The sequence below is a fragment of the Phoenix dactylifera genome, chromosome 4 (assembly GCF_051530095.1).
Source record: "Phoenix dactylifera cultivar Ajwa chromosome 4, Ajwa_hap1_PhDact_Kaust_v1.1, whole genome shotgun sequence".
Classification (NCBI taxonomy): domain Eukaryota; kingdom Viridiplantae; phylum Streptophyta; class Magnoliopsida; order Arecales; family Arecaceae; genus Phoenix; species Phoenix dactylifera.
The window spans coordinates 26,308,665-26,329,248 of NC_143193.1; the positions used below are offsets into that span (position 1 = coordinate 26,308,665).

Consider the following 20,584-nt stretch of genomic DNA (forward strand, 5'->3'; position numbering starts at 1 on the left):
ATAAAATATTGATGTGGGATTAATACCTTTTATGATGGAAGAAACTTATGGATCTGATCCTTGACTTCGCAGCCACGCACACGAATGGCCTCTATGAGAAGTACACGCGAAGCCCTAGGTAGATCGTCTTCCGCGGGAGTGCTTGCTCGCGCAGGAACGTTGCAATGGCTGATGCTTTCTCCTTCTAAATACTCAACCTTTGATTGTTTTTCAAGAAGATGGAGGATGGATGTGAGGAAGAAGGAGAAGAAGGGATGGAGGCCCTTAGAGAATTTTTTCAGAATTTTTTGAAACCTCTAAATATGGTATATCTTGAACCCAAGGCATGAGGGTCTTTTATAGCCAAAAGACCACCCCACGCCTCACACCTAATTTAGCCAACTAATTTGGCTGATAAAATTCCCAAAAAATTCTGGTGGTTTGGCAGCTAAGAAGAGATAAATATATCCAAATTTTGTGCATTTTGGATCCCCAAAAGATTGAAATTTATGCATCCAAAGTTCAGCCGCAGACCACCCTATTTCATGCACCATGCAATCCCTACAAATTAGGAAATTTATCTAAATCTTTCTAGAAAGATTTAAGGTGCCATTTTTATAGAAAATATAGCCCCACGCCTCCTCTCTTTTCACGCCAATTTTTGGCCAAAAATAAAGAGGATAGACGTAGAAAATATTGGGGATAAATTAAGGTGTCATTCTTCTCCAAGAAGATAAGGATGGGTTCCTAAAATTTAGGGATTCTTTTTCTTATCCAATTCTGATTATTTGGACTCATAATTCTCATCAAATACGGTCTTCTAATTGATTTGGATCAAGCCCAATCCAATTGGGTCAAGTCCCATCAATTGGGTCAAGCTCAATCTACTTGGGTTGAACCCAATCCAATTAGGTCAAACTCTGATGCAGCCCAAATTGAATCCTATTCAATTTGGCTCAACCTAAGCCCAATTACTCAATCAAATTGAGTTCATTAGCAATCTAATTGCTAATTAATCCTCCAATAATTCAATAATTATTTTAATGCAACTTTGGTTAGGATAATTTGTCAATCGAATTGACCAAATTATCCCTGAATGATTCTTAATCATCAATCAGCCATTTGATCAACCTAGAAACTTTTATGCGTGTGACCTCATAGGTTCGAACCTAAGCCGGTAGTATAGGAACATCTTCCTATACTAATTGATGTGACCATCTAGCAATGGTATCCGACGTCCAGATAGGCCGAATATATGCGAAGCAAATATTTTGAAACCCTAGACTATGGTTACTGTATAATTCAATCCCTTAGACTTCTAATGCCAGGATGACTTAGAGCTCACTGTCAACCCAATAATTAGTACATCCATTATGTGATCAACTTCAGATATCCCGTGACTCCTCACTGGGATTATCCTGGCCAAGGTTTTGCTAAATTAATCACAAGACATTATCTCCTGTTTTCAGGAGGGGTCAATTCCATCTCGACTCACAACTGACTACGCAAGACTGGATCCGCCGGAGGCCTTGGTGATGGGTTCTAGATTGAGTGTACAAGACTTGGTACGCGATGCCGGAAGGCGTTAGAGGCTCCCTTACTCCTTAGCTTCATGGCCACGACTCGGGCCCTTCCTCTAGCGCTAACTGTTGCTGGAAATTGGATCCGGGGGCGGCCGTCGGCTGAGAAGGAGGGAGCTTCGGCAAGAGATGGCGGGTGGCGGTCCATCAACGGACGGCGTCCTCCGGGGGACCTGCAAAAAGCCGGTGGCTGGGGTTTCCGGCGCCGGCCCTCCGATGCTTAAATCAGAAGGGCAAGTGTATGGAGGGAGAGAAAATATATCCCAGAGTTTCAGAGTTCAACCCTTTCTAAGAGGGAGAGGTTTTCCTTTTATAGGAGGGATACAGGGTTACCTGTGATGTGACCGGACGAATTAAATGAGTTACCGTCATGATTGAGTGTGGTTATCTGAATTAATGCATTGCCGTGGAGGACGAGACTAGAGCCAATGAGTTGTTGTGGGAGACCGGATGTAGTTGAGTGAGTCGATGAGTTGCTGTGGATGACCTGAGATTTTGAGTAACTCGGAGATCCGTGGAGACAATGCGCATTAATTGTTGACAGTTGTAGCAGGGTATAGTCCCTGGTCGATGTGTCGTGGCATGGCTGGCAAGCAAAGCACGGTACGGTAAGACTGCTGCAGGGCATGGCCGCAGCATGTGGACGACGAGCTCGGTCTTCTGAGCTCGGCCTGCATGAGCTCGGTCTTCTGAGCTCGGCCTTCTGAGCTCGACCTGCATGAGCTCGGCTCGGTCTTCTGAGCTCGGCTCGGCCTGCATGAGCTCGGCTTGTTCTTCTGAGCTTGGCTCGACCTGCATGAGCTCGGCTCGGTCTTCTGAGCTCGGCTCGGCCTGCATGAGCTCGGCTTGTTCTTCTAAGCTCGGCTCGGTCTGCATGAGCTCGGCTCGGCCTTCCGAGCTCGGTTCGGCCTTCCGAGCTCGGTTCGGCCTGCATGAGCTCGGCTCGATCCTCGGATTTGGGTGCTTTAATTGTATATATGGGGTGGTTATTTTTCTCCCAACAGTATAGATAACTGACTTCTTTTGCAGCAATTCTCTGCGTCACATTAGATTGGAAATGCTGTGGTAACAAGTTTGGAGGCGATACCCCAATGCTCTTGATTGGCCTAAGAACGTCGAATACTTTATGGAGGAACATATCTGGTATTACTTCCGTTCAAACGGTCAACGGTTTCGGACGGACGACGTGGTGATAACTTGACGGCGTTATAACGCTAATGACATCTCACATCACTACAAACTGTCCGTACCCATCCATCTCAAGGACTGCCAACCCCACGGCTTTTATTGTGGCTGTTTCCGTCCCCCTCCTACCGATTCAAAGCCCTCTTCGTGGAAGCCTCTCGAATCCCCCCTCCCTTCAAAAGCTCATCCCAATCCTTCAGAAAGCAAAGCAAAGAATAAAGGACAAATTCTGCTGGAAGCAAAAAGCCAATTTCCGAGCCAAGACCTCACAACTCCAACCCGGAGATTCCCCTTCTGGTCCTCTCTCTTCCCCTCTCTACAATCAACCTTTTAACAAGCTCTCAATCAGGATGTAAGAGAGAGATAGAGAGAGAGAAGAGAGAGAGAGAGAGGGGAGAGAGAGACAGAGGGTCCGGGTCCGATGTCGTGCCCGGCAAAGGCGTTCCGCTACAACGGGACGCTGTGCGCCTGCGAGCCCGGGTATTACATGGCGAACGGGAGCTGCGTACTCTTCGAGATCCCGGGGGGCGGCGGAGACTGGGAGGTGAGCTCCGGGATCGCGCCGGAGCCGACCTTCCTGACGACGGTGCTCCCCCTTGAGAACATCAAGCGGTTCACCCAGTCTCAGGCCGTGCTGCTTGAGGCGACCCTCGTCGCGCTCGTCCTTTGGCTCGCCTTCTGCTTGGCGATCCGGTTCGGGAAGGTGGACGGCGGTAAGAGCATCTGGTTTCGGCTTCGGTGGTGGATCAGCCGCCTTGATTTCTTCTTCGATACCAAGCATTGGCTGGTTAGATCTCCCTATCCCTATACATCCTCTTCTTCTTTGAGCTGTAATTGGACTTACAGATTTTCCGATTTTTCTTTAATTAACTGAATCTACCGAGTGGCATTGGATGTTTTTCTTTTCGTTTCCCTGGTTTGTGGGCATTATTGTATCTCTCTTCTTCATGTACAATACTTGATCATCAATGCTAGCAACATTCTTGTTGTTAACTTTTTGGTAAAACGGAAAGACTATAATAACCCGATTCTTAAATAAAGACTCTAACAGTCAGATTCTTAACTTTTCATTGTCATGTTAAGAAAAAAAAGAGTGTAACAATCAGATTCTTAAAGACTGCATCCTGTTGAGTTGTTGTAGGATTGTGCTTTATAAAACTGATTGATTGACCATTCTAACTGCAGACGAAATGTCTGATTCGATGGTGTTAAGTTATAAGATACTTCTATAAGGCATCTAAACTGTTTTGGGAAGGTATGGGTGCATCAGCTGGCTGTCTGCAAACTTTCTTGGAAAGGTTTGAGTTCGTCCACCTCGTCCCACTTTTCAATGCTTGCCTTCCCTATGCAAGCAAGGACTCCTATAGGATTAGGATTTTGTCAACTTTATCAGCTTTTGGATTTTACGAGTCAAGTCCTTTCGAGGTATAATTGGAGATGTCTTTAAAGTTGATATCCTACAAGTTTTATGTTTAGGTCTTAGTTTTTGGGGCAATGATGGTAAGAACTAGCTTAAATTTTTTCAACGAGTTTGCAATGAAGCTTGAGACAAATTAACAAATAAATTTATTGTTTTTTTTGGGTTAAAGGAATGCTATATGGAATATTTGATTAGAGAAGTGTCTAAAAGTTGCTTGAGTTGGTTCAGGAGTTGTTTTAGTAAATATACTTTCTTTGAGTATTGAATAAAATCATTTTCTTATGGTGGATATGATTTAATCGATCCCTATACTTGGTAAGTAATTTGTATGTTCTTGATCCTAGTGGGTAATGGATTCCCTAAAAGAGGGTATAATGATTCCAAAGGGGGGCTTAATTATAATTTTATTAGGTTCCAGATTTGTGCGCAAGTAAAAAATAGCACCCTGTTATGACTCCCAACCAATAGCCTTCCTATTCCTTTTGATACCTATTGCCTGTCAGTACTCACATACTGTTTAAGAAGTCAAAAGTGATGAATTTTACTTCGATTGACACAGCAATCTTGGACTTATTTAAGCACAGGAAACATGAAATCAGAATCAATAACCCCAATGATTCTCAGGATTGGTATCCTAGAAATAGGAAATGATTCTCGATTCTCATTCTTGACAACCAAATATGGCTTAAAAGTGATCCCTTAACCCGCTTCATTTTTAGTGGAGCCTTGCTTCCATGAACATGGATATAGCATGTATAGACTTGGATAATAGACAATGGGAGAATTTGCTTTTCTATCACAATAGCTTGTGAGATCATCTACTTAATGAGGAGGTTGGGAAGTTGGTTCCATGGTTATAGTATGTGCGGTTGGAGTTTGTAGGTAGTGATTGATTTGCTATTTTTAGGGCTGAAAGGGGTCGGCTTATATCCGACCGTATCTATTTCCGTATCTCATTCAGATCGGATTTGTATACTTTCTTTTGGTCCGATTAGATCCGGATACAGATCCAAATAATTAGTTCAAAAATCTTTTGGATACAGATGCGGATATACCTAATTTTTTTGGATTTGGATCTGGATATCTGTATAATAAGAGAACCAATTAAGTGATTAACCAAATATAAACTAAAAGAAATCCAGATTTCGGATGATCGTCACTTAAGATAGTAACCCGAAAATGGAATACTCGATTTGAATAAAATTCTTCAAATCATCCTGCACGCTTGAAAGGCTCAAACCTCTTGTTCATCTATTTTGTCTCTCTTTTCTCTTCGTTGTCTTCAAGCAATTAGGATTTCAAAGGTTCTATTCACTTTCTAGTTTTCATCTGGCGATTGCAACCGGCGACGGCCGTGAGACGCCTTGGAGGCGTCATAGATCCTGTCTACTTCGGTGATGAGCAACCTTGAGCAGAATATCCTTTATGAAATTGTTAGTTCTTTTATTGATGAATTCTTGTTAAAATTATCTTTTTTAATCGAATCTTTTCTTTATGATCATGTCTTCATTGCGAGTTTTCATCATTGAATTTTACTCAAAATTTGATACATATCCGAAAATAGTATCCGAATTTGGATTAAAAAAATATGGATATGTTTAATATCTGATTCGTATCCGTATCTGTTTAAAACAAATATGGATATATTTAATATCCAATTCGTATCTGTAACTGTTTAGAACAAATATGGATATTAATTTTGATATCCGTATAATATCTATATCTGGATTCTTATTCGTTGAAAAATATAGATATAAATATAGGTATACACCAATATCTGATCTGTATTTGGTCCATTTTCAACCCTAAGGAGTTGCCAAGGTTGCTGAGGCTTGATCCTGCTAACAAAATCTCAACAATCGTAAACTTCCTAATGAGGAATGGTACAAATTGGAGCGAGATGGACTTCAAATAATTTGGATGAGATGTACTTCAGGCGGTTGATGGTGCAATATGTTCATGGATGTGTGGAGCTTAACCACTTTGTATGGAAAACGATAGTCAACAATTAAAACTTTAGGGTTGATCCATCTCCAAAAATTTATGGGACATTATTTTTTGAAAAAGCCGAAAGTGATAAATGACTGCAAGTTTCTTGTTCACGTGGCACTTGTTTTGATGAAATTCTGTTTGTTGTTATGTCAATTAATACTTGTCATTTTTTATTGGAGACAAATGACACTATGAATGGAGGGCAATATTGAAACTTATGAGTAAAAGAATTATTTTCTGATTCATGAGGATGGAAAAAGATAATTCTTGCACCAGTGCCTGATGAAGCTTTTTCTGAAAAGAAGGAAGAAGAAATACATGTAACGTAGTCTCTACATTCATCATATTAGATATGTGAGGAAAGCACAAGTTTCTCCTGCAGTCCTACTTTTGATGAGTAAATCAAAGGGCACAATCCGGATTATATAAATATTTTAATTTTGGTGGTTGAAATTTAAGCCCTTAAAAACATCATAGGTCTTGAAAGAGGTGATTATGGAGGAATAATCATATGGCTCAAAAAGGATATTATACTTGCAAGTACATCTTTATAAAGGTTACTGTGTGCCCACGCATGCCCAGCCTTGGCTGAGCACGACCAGCCTCGGCCGAGCTTACTGCGTGCCCACGCATGCCCAGCCTCGGCCGAGCACGCCCAGTCTCGGCCGAACTCACCACCCGTGCCACCTGCTGCGCCATGCCGACCTAGCCAGCGCCCTGCGCCCAGCCATTGTGCCCTTCGCGCGCCCCTGATGCCAGGTAGGCGCTCTAGCGCCCTGAAGGGCCTGCGGCCGACTAGCAACCCCTGGCAGCCGCCTGCAAGCCCTGCCAAAGCCCCAGCCGGGCCAGCCAAAGGCCAGCCCAACCTATGCCTAGGCTTGGCCATGCCTTGGCCAAGCCTTGGCCCTACTTGTGCCATGAAGACCCCCTATGCCTTAGCCATTATTGTGCCTACTTGAAGAAGCTATAAAAGGGCTTGGGGGAGGAGAGTTGAGGATCTATCTTATGTCTTAGTATTGTCTTTGCTTTGTATTCGGCCTAAGGGCTTGGGAGGGCTTTGCCCTGTTGTATTCGGTCTTGGGGTTTGTCCAAGACTTGGGCTAGGGGAGACCAATCATAGTTTCCTCTAGATTGTTCTTGTATCTTGATCTTTTGGGAGTAGAATCCATCAACAAGCTTTCCTTTACATATCTTCTTGTGTTAAGTGTTCTTCTTGAAGCCAAGGGACGGGTCCAGCGGCAACCAGTAGACCTGCTCCTTGTCTTGATTTCCACGGCCATCCGAAGGAGTGCGTCCATCATTTGCAACAAGTTAAGGGCTGGGCCAAGCTGCAGCCAGTAGGCCCGCCCCTTGACTTGTAATTGCAACTATCTGAAGGATTGGATATCAACCGGCGTTACCCGCATCGGCCAAAATTAACAACTTAACAAGGTGCGCGCAGGGAGCATGAGGCGAGGATTTGGTGTGGTGGCTTGGGACCGAATGCCGCCCACCATCATTCCCCTGCCCGCGGGGCTGCGTGGGTGCGCGCTAGTTCATCCGCGTGGCGCGCTGCCCCGTGCGGGTCATAAATGCCACTTTGTGGCCTTTTTTACCTACGCCCGCGCATGGACGCAAACCGAAATAAAAACAAGAAAATCGGTTCGTACTAGACTGGTTCCGGTACGAACCGGTCTCGAACTGGTCCGGTGGACGATCGGTACGCCTACCATTACCGCTTCAGTGTACCTTGCCTCTTATAATGTATTATATTATAGGATATGATACTCTAATCCTAATTCAGGTATTAAACCCGATACATAATCATACTTGAAATAGGACTTGACAATAAAAAAGCATATTAGAATTATTCTATTATAAATATGGAAATCTAGCTAAAATTTGATACTGTCCTTCATCGAAAATTTTTAAGAAAATCTGTCGAAAACCTCCAATATGCAGTTTTCGCCCAAGAATCTGCTGGCTCCTTCGATGTTTGGTATGGACTAGATGGTCATAGTATTTGTTGGTTGCACCCAAGGTCTGCCGAATTAGTATTGGCACTTGTACTGGTCAGCGCCCGAGGCACGCCCATTTTTTTGAGTTTTCAAGAATATTTAATTGGTAATAACTCTTTTTGAACTTTCTAAATGATTTTAAGTCTAATATGATATTTTGTTGATTTTTTTGATGTTTCTATGATCTCGATTTAACCTAGATGACACATCTTATTGCTTTAAAACCATACAAATCATAAAATGAACAACATAAAATATTTTCAAATCAAGTAGTAACGTAAAAATTAAAAAATAATACAATTAATTACATATATTTAAAGTCCAACATACATGCTGATATTTAAAATTGAGTCCAGTGGCGATGCCTCTTGTAGATATCCGGATCATCAGCATAGTCAGGAAACACATCAGCCCACTTTTCTAACCAAGTAGCATTGTAGTCTTGTACGTTCATCTCATAACGAACGCATACCGGGTTATAAGAACTTTCGGATCTTTCGCTGAAAGACTTTGAGAGATGTCTTCTGGCTAATAATATGGCTGTGGAGGGGCTATTCGAATATGCCGATAGCAAATTTGATCCATAAGATGCTCCGAATTACGTAGGATAGTAGTCATCAAAAGATGCCTCAAACGCACTATATTTATATCTGTATCTGTATGGGTCATAGACTGCTGTGGCTGCGGCCTGGGGATAATAGGATTCAGTATACGACTCGAAACTTGATACGCCTATGGATCCTACTCCACGTGTGAAGTCATCTGCTGCTGCATCTGAATGACTTCGAGGAGTCCGTATCCTATATGTAATCGTATCCTCACGGGCTTTATCACATCGTGCACCATGGTCCATATTCTGTGTAGCGTGCGTAAACTGGAACTCACCAGTGAATCGAAGACCATCCTGTGGCTGTGTTTCGTAAACAGTGGTTTTCTGTCCTCCACTCTCTCCTTGGTTGGCAGATCTATGACCACAAGAACTATCATCACTGCTGCTTCTGGTCCCTGAATCTGAGTGTACTGACTTCTCCTCAACACTCTTTATTAGGGCTGCCGGTACCTTTTGTTTTCATTTTTTGGTGTGCTGGGCAGCTACCTTCTTACCCTTCGTGCCCCTCTCTGCCTGGCTATGCTGAGAGGATGTATGTTGCCCTCCTGACCGAGTCGATTGGGTAGTGTAGTGGCCTCGTTTAAGCATCTCAGACAAAGAGTCATGTGGTGAATGGCTCCCCTGTGGATGTAGCTAATCAGCTGCAAGAACACGTGGAATATGGCGCTCAACCCTTTGCCCCACATCGACCCTAGTCTTGCTGGCTATGAAACTAGTCGGTCATTGAGACGATCCTCGCTTATCAAGCTCCGGCTCCTACTGCTGGCACATAAGTCATCTGATCATAGGATCATCTTCATCATCAATGAAAGTACTATGGATCGGATCTGTATACTTGAGCTTTACTTTCTTCTGAATGCACTTCAGCTTCAACCTTAGATTGTAGTGAACATATACAAGATCGTTGAGACACTTTTGTGTCAAACGGTTCCTCTACTTGATGTGGTTAAGGAAGAAGGTGGACTAGTTGCGCTCATAGCCACTTGAGGAGATTGTGTGGAAGAAGATCCGGATAGCTAGTTGCTTAAGACTTTTTGCGGACAACTCAAAATGAATCCATCATTTAGCTGCAAAAAGATTGAAAAAAATTACATATAATATAGTATTATATTAGTGATCATCTAATGCTAGGTAAATGTCCTCTTGATGTGTAACATTCCTGAATTCATAATTTTCTTACTTACGATAGCTGTCGAGACTCCAGCATTGATGCAATCCGGCAACCGCATCTGCTGACGGCCTCTTTGACTGAGGTGGTCCTCTTGAAATTTGGATCTGGCTTGTTGTTCACAGAACCAGAGCCTGACTCGTAATATAAGGGCTCAAATTGAGCCCTATGCCTGGCCACCTCAGCCTGCTGCTACTGATCATTCAGGCTCGCCTGCATGGCTGTCTGAATCTATGCCTCCTCGTCATTTGGAGTGGACGCCTCCTCTGACTCTCTAGATTGATAGAAAGGTGGTTCTGTCGGTCGATGGTTCACCTTTATCTTCTTCTTGGCAACTTTCTTCTTTGTTGCTCTGAAATCAGCGAAGTGCTTCTTCATCGGTTGCCGAACCTCCTGTGGGCATTTCTGGCATAGATAAGTCGGGGTAACCACCAACGAAGTGTCGCTTCAACCTGGTTATCCTTTTTTGAACTCCGTTTTGCACCAGTTGCACTTCCAATGGTGCCGGCTCGAGAGCATTTGCCCATGATTTCAGCTAATGTCATGCTCTGGGTCCTTCTTATTCCTTGACTCCATTTATGTAGGTTTATCAAGTACGCCAGTTTATTAATTATTGTAAATAGCAAAATTAATTTATGACGAAGATAATTTTTTTCCTCAAAAAATAAATCGGATTTTAACTCTAATGTTTCTTATTTATTTACATGTTTTTAATAATTTTTAAATTTAGAAATGTATTTAAATATCATAAATTTTTTAAAAATATGATTTCTACTTCAGAAATTATTTCTAAATTATGTAATACGTACTACTAATTTTTTATAATTTGTGGTATTATTTATATATTTTAAATTATTTTTTGAATTTAAAAATAACTTTTAAATATTAATATTTTTAAAAAATACTTTCAGCTTATATCCATGTAGAGCCCAACAATGGATGCTACATATATTTTTCTAGGTCTTCAGACATACATCAAAGGCTGCTTATTTCTTTATTTTTTTCTAAATTTAGGCATAGGTCATTGTGCGCATGATCGCATCAAAACTTGAATGAATAGACACCAAATTTTTATGGAAAGTAGCTTGCATGCCCCTAAATATATTTCTGATTTTACAATTATTTTAATTTTTATTTATTTTTTTTAAAAAAATTTAATTTAAAAATATATTTTTAATTTTTAAAAATTATATGTCTTTCAAAAATTAAAAATTTTTATGTCAGCATGTAGATCGTCCATAGAACATATAAAAAAAATAAGCCCAAATCGTAAATTTTGGCATGATCTGTATTTTACAATTTTGAGCTATTTTTTCAAGCCCCCTCCAAAAAAAGGAAGGAATGAGGTAGAAAAAAGGAAGCACCCCTTATTTAGCCTGATTCAGATTCGGGTTAGCTCGATACAAATCGGCTAGTTCGCATCGAGTCGGCACCAAACCGACTGGTTCTGGCCGTTTCGGACACTTACTGGCCCGTTTTGGTTGGTGAGAATCGGTTCCGGCCGGTTCGGTAGGGGTTCCGGCCGGTACGGGGCTGGAACCGCAAAATATAAGTTGAACCGATTTGGTTTCGCACCGGGTTGGCTCGGCATTGCCCGAACTGGGCGGTTCGACCTGGTTCGGCAGACATTGATTGCACCCTATGCTACACCCTACGCTGTGAAAATGCTGTGAATATATTTTTAGGCTGTCACATGTTTATGTCTTAACTTAATATTTTCTTTTTTAGGTATATAAAACTTTGTTTTAGTCAGTTCATGCAACCAAACTTTCAAGCCCTTAAATATAAATCCTTTTTAAAAGATATGCTATCAAAATCTCTTCCATGTTGGATGCTACAATACCACGCTTCTGCAGATAAGCATGAAGGTCATCTGGACTTTTGCATCATGTGTTATTTGAAATTTTATTCATATTTGTTGTTAATTGTTGTGTTTTTTAGCTTATCTCAAATATCGATTTGAACAGTTTTTCACTGTCCCACATGTAATATCAAGTTTGATATAGATAATATGGTTTCTTTTGCAATATTTATGTTAAAAAGTTAATAGCCAACATGATCTTTGAAGGAATTATGGATAATCTGTCAACTGCCTTCTAATATTCTTTTTATGGCTAATTTTATTGGGGTAGGATGACCAAAAGGTGGTAGTGAAGAGGAAAACCGAGCTGGGGGGATCATTTTCTGTAGCAAGCTGGATATTATTTGTTGGTCTATTATCAGCGTGAGTGATGGATGAAGTTTTGTATTCTCCATATCCTGCCTATGTTTTCCAAGATTCGTGCAAATTAAGTATTATTTTTAAGATAATTTAATCCATTTTTCCTAAGCTGACTATTGCTATCTGAGATTGATTTGACTTGATTTTTCACTTTTGACAGATTGCTATATCAGGTTATAACAAAAAGAAGTATTGAGGTGCATAGGGTCAGACCAGCTAATGCTCCAGATTTGCTATCATTTGTCAATGACTTGGAATTTAATATAACCACAATTTCTAGCATGAGTTGTTCACATTTACGTGGTCTTGATACCTTGGTAATTGGGAATCCAGGTTTCATTGGCTACAGAGTCTTCCCTCTTTCCACCTATGTAAGTTATAATTGCCAAAACACAAGCAGGGGTCCAACTATTTCTCTTAAATGCAACAGTTGTCAGATTCCTCGAAGAAACCATTACATTTCATGGCAATTTGTGGACCTTCGGAATGATCCTGCCACTGCTGTTGGTTTTCAGTTCAATCTTACAGCAAAGGATCATGGTGATGACAGACATGTGAGTTTTGTTAGTGGTACAATGAAATCAGAGAGCTATACAAATGATAAGCCAAAAACCTTCAGGGGGCCAGATTTGAATATATTGATTATTCATTTGTTCCCTCAGGCATATCACAACAAGCATAACTTAAAACTCATACAGCCATTGTTTCATGATTTCATTCCTGGATCATCTTTTTCTGAGGCTAGTGATCTCCAAGTCTCTCTTCAAACTCCTAAGGATGGATTGATCAATACTACGCTGTATATCAGCTATCTTTCTGATTATATTGTGGAGATTGATAATGAAAATGTTATGGGCCCTGGTAAGCATGGTTATTATAAGTCACATGGATTTTCTATAAATCTTTCCTATATCTGATTCAATGATTTATGTCATTTCCCAGTTTCTTCACACATTATTTCTTGTATACATTCCATAATTTTTATGGGGTGACGTACTGCTTTCGAATTATTGAGCATATGAGGTACTTAAATACCCCAAAGTGTCAATCTTGAATACTTGATATAAATGAGTGCTTTAAAATACAAGAAGACGACAATGATTTTGTTGGTTTTTTAGTGGGAAGATGTGAAGTTACTATCATCTAACAACTAACAGACTTGCACACATGCTATGCACATGTGGCAGAAGGACAGATGGAGATGCATTCTTGGAGTCCTTAAATGTGTCTATCAAACTTGACGGTCAGAGGTCCATTTATGAAATTTTAGTAGGTTCTGTTTAATATTTCTTGACATTACTGGCAACAATATCTGCGCAATGAATGTTTAAGGAAAAACAATAAAGTGAAAGTAACTATTGAAATAAACAATTTTTGAATCCAAGGGATTCTTGAGTTTTTTCCCCTCTTGAATGATTTCATATTGTTATCTAAAATAAATCTTAATTATTAGATTTAAAATCTCGCAGATATTTGAGTTTTCTTCGTAAATGAGCAGGTTGTTAGGACAGATGTTCAATTGGATGCTTGGAAAAAAGGAAAGTTCTCAATAATTTTTACATTACAAGAGCTAGGAGTCTGACATTTTGTTCATACCTTATTAAGATATCATTTTCTAGCAAGTTTTATTAACTAGGTATAATGGTATTTTGGTCAACAAATTTGATAGGCGGAATCTTTTTGGCATATTCTTATTCACTTTGCAACATAGTATCAGTATATTAAACATATCATTGTATATAATTTATAATGTCTCAAGGGCTTTTTTTGATAATCATCAATGATGATGGCTTTATTCCAGATCAGGAATGAGTTTGGATCTTAGCTTGTCCTGTTCTATATCTAATTGAGTTCCAGTAATAATTTAACTTCTTTCATATAATTTTCTTTTTGAAAATAAGGCACAGGTATTATTTTCCAAAGATTATATCTTGTTTTTGCTCTGTTCTTTTTGCTTTAGATTAGCATAAATACATCTGAAAAAATGGGCTTGGGAAAAACAAATGAGATGTTTGCAGACTTGACCGGTATCTATTACTCCTTGAAAATCAACTGTGAACTATATTTGATACATTTTAATATTCTACAATTATTATTGAAGTCTTACATATATTGTCCATGTATACGATGCATGCAGTGAGTTTCCTTGCGGATGTTGGTGGTCTTTATGCAATTAGCCTTGCAATTTTCCTTTACTTATTGTTGCAAGTAAGTTGGGGCCTTTCTTAAGACTTTCTTCAAGTATCCTCAAATTCTTTTATTTTGGTATTAAATGATATTGTTTGCTTATCTATGAAGCTATTTATCCAAAACTCTTGTGAGATTTCTCTATCTTACGATCATTACAGTTTCATGTCTCTCCTTTTCCAAAGTGTGCAAATCAATCAAAGGAGTGCTCCTTGGGCCTCCTTTATTTTTTGCATGACACCCATGGGTGACGGCTGGTCCAGATCGCTTACTTGTTCATATCATCCAGTACAGATTTTGTGGATTTGGGGATCCCAGATCTGTCCCAAGACCTGGTATCTCCTCGATCTTATCTGTGACAGAGGACAGACCGAGAAATATTGAGATTTAAACCTTTCACCTTTAGAGTCTTGCACATGTGATGCATGTGTCAAACAAAAGTAACCTTTGTAGAGTCCATCAAGGAAGTTAAATAAATTGGTCTTTTTGCAGTGAAAACTAAAAAGAAAAGAGAAGAAAGAAGGCATAAAGTTGCACTCGCAGAAACAACTTTTTGGAATAGGGGAGGGGAAGGGTTTTGATGGAGTGGCCGGCAATGAGAAATCAGAAAAAAGGAGGATGTTGGCAAGGTCACAACTTGTGGTGGAGTTTGAACTCGGAGGTGGACCCTAGAATTCCCATTGCTTGAGTGGAGTAAATCACTAAGTTTACATAGGAAAGTCTAGTCTATAGGAAAGTCTGCAAGACCCTTGCAACATGTCAATTGGTGGCAGTTTACATGGAAAAGGCAGTGTGATACAGACGCAAAGAGGCCATAACTTGTCTCACCTACTCTAATCTACCAGCAAGTGAAGGAATCTACTGGAATCAGCTTTGCACATGCATGCCAATCTTATCTGTCTTTGAAATGTATGTCTCAGAATAGAACTTTGGTGGCAAAAATTGTTGTTGTATCTTTGCTCATGCTCAACCTTATAACACTTGATAATTTAGTAATGATTTTTTTCGCCATCTCATTGAAGAAACTGTCTCCATTTTCGGGAAATTAGTGATTTATTAGCAAAAATAATGGAGTTACTTTTTCCCCTCTATTTTGATATAGCACCTTGATTTTTTTTGCCGGGCAAGTAATCTCCAGCAATCTGGAGAGATCTTGTGTGATTTGGAGCGGAAGTAGGGTAGATTGGATCCCTTTTCCTCAACCAATGACTAGTCTAAGTATAGTCGAGTTTACGTACGCTAGAATATATTCTTCTAACATTAGAAAATCCTACTTCTATTGTAACAGCTCAACCAACACTTAGAAATACACACGCATGTAAAATCTGAAAGTAAATAAGTACTGCTTAGTGTCATCATAGATGAATTTCTTTGGAGATTAAGATATATGACTTTTCTTACCGAACTTCTATGTTTTAGCTGTAGTTGCCTAATTTGCTAAGTCGCAAGCAAATTCTGAATTAGTTCAAGTAGAGTTTCAACTGAACTCTGATATGATAAAATTAGGAGTTATGCTATAATTAAAAAAAACCTAATTTATTAAATTCCCATGTCCATTGCTTTTTAACTCTCTTTTGATATGTTTTTAAATCATTTATTTTGTATGCTCTTTACTAATCAAAGCATTATATGAAAAGACTATAATAAATGAAAATAAATTAAGATACTAAATTATACAAATCAATGAAAATATGTTTTCGCATGCTACTCCAGGAGAACTTAATTCATTGAGAAAGAGCAAATTGCAAATTATGAACCTGAACCAAGTGTCCGAAGGAATTATGTAACTATTCATTTAGCAATGTTTGTGTAATATAAAATTTGAGAAGTACCTTAGCATTTAAAAACTCATTGTTTTGAGCCAAACTCAAGAATCTGGAAGTTGTATTAAAGCTGGAAAATCAACTTTTTATTCTTAAGAGATTTACATATTTTGAGGTAACTTCTTATTCACTTGCAATATCTTAACTGAATGAAAATAATAATGAAAAAAAAAAGGACATTTGCTTAGTTGATATTCATGTAAATATTGTCTATCTTTAGTAGTGCCACTGTTGATTATGAGGTCTGAACTCACCAGTCTGGCAACTGGCCTACACAACTGATCTGTTAGTAGAATCACAACCAACCTACTTTAGTCACCTACTTAGCTAATTGTCCTATTATGCCTATAAATAGGAGGCATTTATGGAGAGATAGGAAGAAGTAAGTAGTTATTTTAAATGCTTGCAGAGCTTGGGTAAAATCTTCTTGTGCTTTTTTGCAGCATAAAATAAGTAACTTTGCCATGTACCTTGAATTTATGTTTAATTTGGGCTCTTGAGTCTTAGTAAATTCCAAGCTTAGTTGTTGTTTTGAACCTCTTGAAGCCTGAGCCTGGTCACTTAAAACCTAGAATTCTTTTTTTCTTTCTTTGTTTTGCAGTCAAATTCAGTCCTATATGATGCCTTGAAATTTTAAACCTTATTGTCATCTCCAAATTTAAGTTTCTTTTGAAATTTAAGACATTTGCTTCATGTTTAAGTCTTGAAACCTACAGCTTGTTAGAGAGATCTAGAAGTTTTTTTCCCTATTTTGGAGAGTCTAGGCAGTATGTTAATTTGAAATGAGGTTTTGATTTCTTTAAGGAAAACTTTGAAATAATATTAGTTCATTTATATTATTGACTTGTGTTTATGTATTACAACTTAAAAGTTCTGTTCTTTCTAGAAACTTTTATAATTCTGGTTGTATTGGAGTATTATTGTCACAAAGCCTTTTAAAATGGATATTTGAATTTCTACTTAAACTAGAAACCTAGTAGAAAGGTAGTGGGCTCCTAGCTACTTGGAGTTGTTATACATGATTATTGACGAGGATATAACTTGACATCTACACTGCTAGTATTCATGGATCTTAAGGATAAAAGTGGTCTTATTTGCATTAGTAACAAGGATGTGTGGCCTTATTTGAATTATTATTGAGGATATAAGTGGCTTCAGTTGAACTAATAATTAGGATATAAGCGGTTTTGTGGGTATAAGTGAAGCTTTGTAACGAAATATGAAACTATATGGAACATCAGAGATTTTTTGGAAATAGAAAATATACTTTAATCATTTTAGACTGTTTTCTTCATTATTAGTAGATTTTGATTTTTGCTGATTTCATTATTGGATTGTTCCAATAAACCTTTGCTTGAATTTCCAGTTATTTGACTTATAATTTTAAGTGAACTACTTGAACTCTCTTTAAACTTACATGTTTAAAACCTTCTAGTTATTGAAAATTTGATTATGGGAACTCTAAAATGGTCTAATTGAACCTTCACTCGAACTTTTTCTAATGGTAACCCGGTTTATGTGTTATATTTTAAAGGTCTTTTGTTTTCAATGAAAACTTAAATTCTTGGTCATGGTCTCATGGTAGAAGTTACTTCCTACGCTGTGTAACTTACTTGATTTATTATAAACCTTTTTAGAGTAATTAGTGAAGGTTATAATCAAGACTTGCTGTCTTGGTACTAAACCCTATACCAATACCATCCTATTGCAGTGTTGGCATACGATATGGTCCGAGACGGTGAGGTGTACCGAGTGTCGGTACGGTGCGAGACTATAATACCGGTTCGGTACCGTACCAGTACAACAAACCTTGGTTATAATAGACCGTTCCAAGAAAAGAAGATACTGTGTTCTCAATTGTTGTTGTTTATGTTCTAAGCATAGGTATTTTGTATAATTTGGCTGTAGTTTGGAAATATATTTTATCTGAGAGTTACAAGTTGAGGTACATTTTTAGTTATGCTCTGTACAACCATTTAGTTTCCATTAAAGATTGTTCAGTAGTAATGTTACTTTATTCAACTACAATGTACGCATCCTGGGATTCAAATAAATTAAAATTTTGTATAGTGACCTGTTGCATCATATTAATGATGTGTTGCTTGCTTCTTCTATCATAGACTTTTCAAAGATCCACCTTCAAGCTAAATTTAACCTTCTCTTTACCGGAACTTCAAGAATCCTCATAAGTGCAAGGAGTATATGACTATCACTACTCCTTTCTTTAATAAAGGCAGCCAGATTAGGATTTGTAAGCTTAGGTACTATGCTGCATTAACAGCTAGGATGATGTGCTTCACCATCACAGTAGGTCTGAAAGACAACTTTTCATGTTTACATTCCGTATACATGTGGCTAATCAAAACTTTTAATATAGATGATTTCCCATATTAGGTGGGCAAAGCTACAAAAATGCAAGATAGAATTGTTAGCATGATTCCTTGTTTTGAATTTATTGTCCTCTTAAAATTTTTGATTATGCCTTTATATGAAGCTGGCCTACCAATGACACGTCACTTTGCTGTTGGGTTGAAGTCTGTTGAATCTATATTAATTGCTTATACATATTGGGTCCTATGGGTTTACAGGTGCATATTCCATCATCTATCTAAGTTCACCTACTAATAAACATCATGCTTAGTGCACCTCATGCACCTTAGAGTTATTTTAGTCAAACACCTGAATTAATTTTGTGCATCTTCTTTGCATCATGTGGCATTATCATGACACGTACGTTGCACTTATTTGTTATACTTGGATGAACTATTTCCACATCATTATGCTTTCATGGTAATCTATGTAGTACCATGGAGCACATCCATGAATACTTTCCCTCATTTGGGGTTGCAAATTACCTGACATTGAAGCAAAGTGTATAAGAGTCAATTCTCGAGTCTTTGCTGTGATTGACTTGATTGAAAAATGTTCTTTGGGTTATTTAATTTTTTCCATGAAATTGGCCTCACTAGTCCTGCTTTAAGCTGTTGCAATTTTGTTACTATCACTTAATTCACTATGTTCTTGCACTAACTTACTTATTCATAGTGCGAGGCCAGGATAAAAAGACTGCGTAATGAGGATAATGTAATGCAAAATATTCGAAGTCGGAGACGTGCTCAACGAAATTGGGATAAGGTGCTTAGCCATGCAAATAAATAGATATTGGATTCTTTGTTAATTGCATTTTATACGAGATGTCGATTCTTATTATTTTTTTTCAGTTAAGGAAATATGTTATGTACACATGGGGCCCAAGCAATTTGGATGGCAATAATACAAGCAGCAAAAGATACACACTCCAGGGAATTGCATCTCTACGCAAAAAAAGGCAGCCAAGTAGAAACAGTCCTATATATCTTGACAAAACTATTAACATTCCTGATGAAATGGTATTAGTTGTTATCCACTTCTGGAAATTGTATTCATTTTATGCTTATGATTTTATGGGATATAAGGTAATGTCGCTTCAGTGTGTTTTCATTTAGCAATAAAATTTCCTAATGCAGAATGTTGTACCAATGACTGTCCTAACTGAAAGAGTCAAATCAAGTTTAGCAGGTAGTATGGTGAACTCTGATCGTACAATCCCAGATTCAAGGGGTGAAAAAGTAAGCTACACCTTAATGATTTCATCTTGTGTTCTTGATCTAAAAGTTCACATTATTATTATGGATGTAAAATATACTGTTATAAATCATATCTGTATGTATGATACCTGATGTGTTTCTCCAGCTGTTCTAAACTGTATGGAATTTTTGACATAATTGATGTGATGTTCCTCATTTTAGTTTCTAAGTTTTTCCCATGTGTTTTACTCTATATCATCAGTAATAGATAGTATAAACCATCATCAGCGGTAGTTAGGATTACTATGTTAGGGCAAGGTACAATTAAATAGATGATACTTTTTTTGCTTTCAGCATCTACTAGTTTCCATTTTCTATAGTGGAGATTTTTCTTCCTAGAATTGTTAAACCAATTGGGTAAATTAGATAAAAGTCAAAGTGACAATTAAATGTAAATTATGCATATGAAATAATGGTAGTAAATGGCAATCTATTTAAATCAACATTATATACTTAATAAGTCTCAAGTGATAAGGTGTCAAGTGATGAAAGTCAAAGTGACAATTAAATGTAATTATGCATACGAAATAATGCTAGTAAATGACAATCTATTTTAATCGATATTTTATACTCAATAAGTCTCAAGTGAAAAGGTGTCAAAAGCACTGTAACCTTAAAATGTCTTGTATGACCGCATTTTGTATATATTAGAAGTAATATGTATTTGACAGAGTAAACCTTAGTTGCCAGAATCAGGAGCAAGTATTTTAGAAAAACATTTAGTAGTAAACTATTTAGGAGGGGGGTTTTGGGTTTGAGATTTGGGAAGATTTCGAAGTGGGTGTCTTACCCTTGG

The 20,584-nt window shown here is 38.3% G+C and overlaps 1 protein-coding gene across 3 annotated transcripts in view; it reads left to right on the forward strand.

The window, feature by feature from the left end:
* The first annotated feature begins 2,827 nt into the window (after positions 1 to 2,827).
* Positions 2,828 to 20,584, forward strand: part of LOC103712825 (uncharacterized) — a 29,092-nt gene continuing 11,335 nt past the window's right edge. For 2 of the 3 annotated variants that reach the window (XM_008799464.6, XM_039118780.3), the window contains exons 1-7: positions 2,828 to 3,531; positions 12,064 to 12,155; positions 12,313 to 13,013; positions 14,290 to 14,360; positions 19,208 to 19,297; positions 19,384 to 19,551; positions 19,669 to 19,770. In XM_008799464.6, the coding sequence (XP_008797686.5) occupies positions 3,166 to 3,531; positions 12,064 to 12,155; positions 12,313 to 13,013; positions 14,290 to 14,360; positions 19,208 to 19,297; positions 19,384 to 19,551; positions 19,669 to 19,770 (1,590 nt within the window). In that variant the 5' untranslated portion in view covers positions 2,828 to 3,165. The remainder of the gene's footprint in view (positions 3,532 to 12,063; positions 12,156 to 12,312; positions 13,014 to 14,289; positions 14,361 to 19,207; positions 19,298 to 19,383; positions 19,552 to 19,668; positions 19,771 to 20,584) is intronic. The other variant, XM_088719794.2, reaches the window with a different exon arrangement.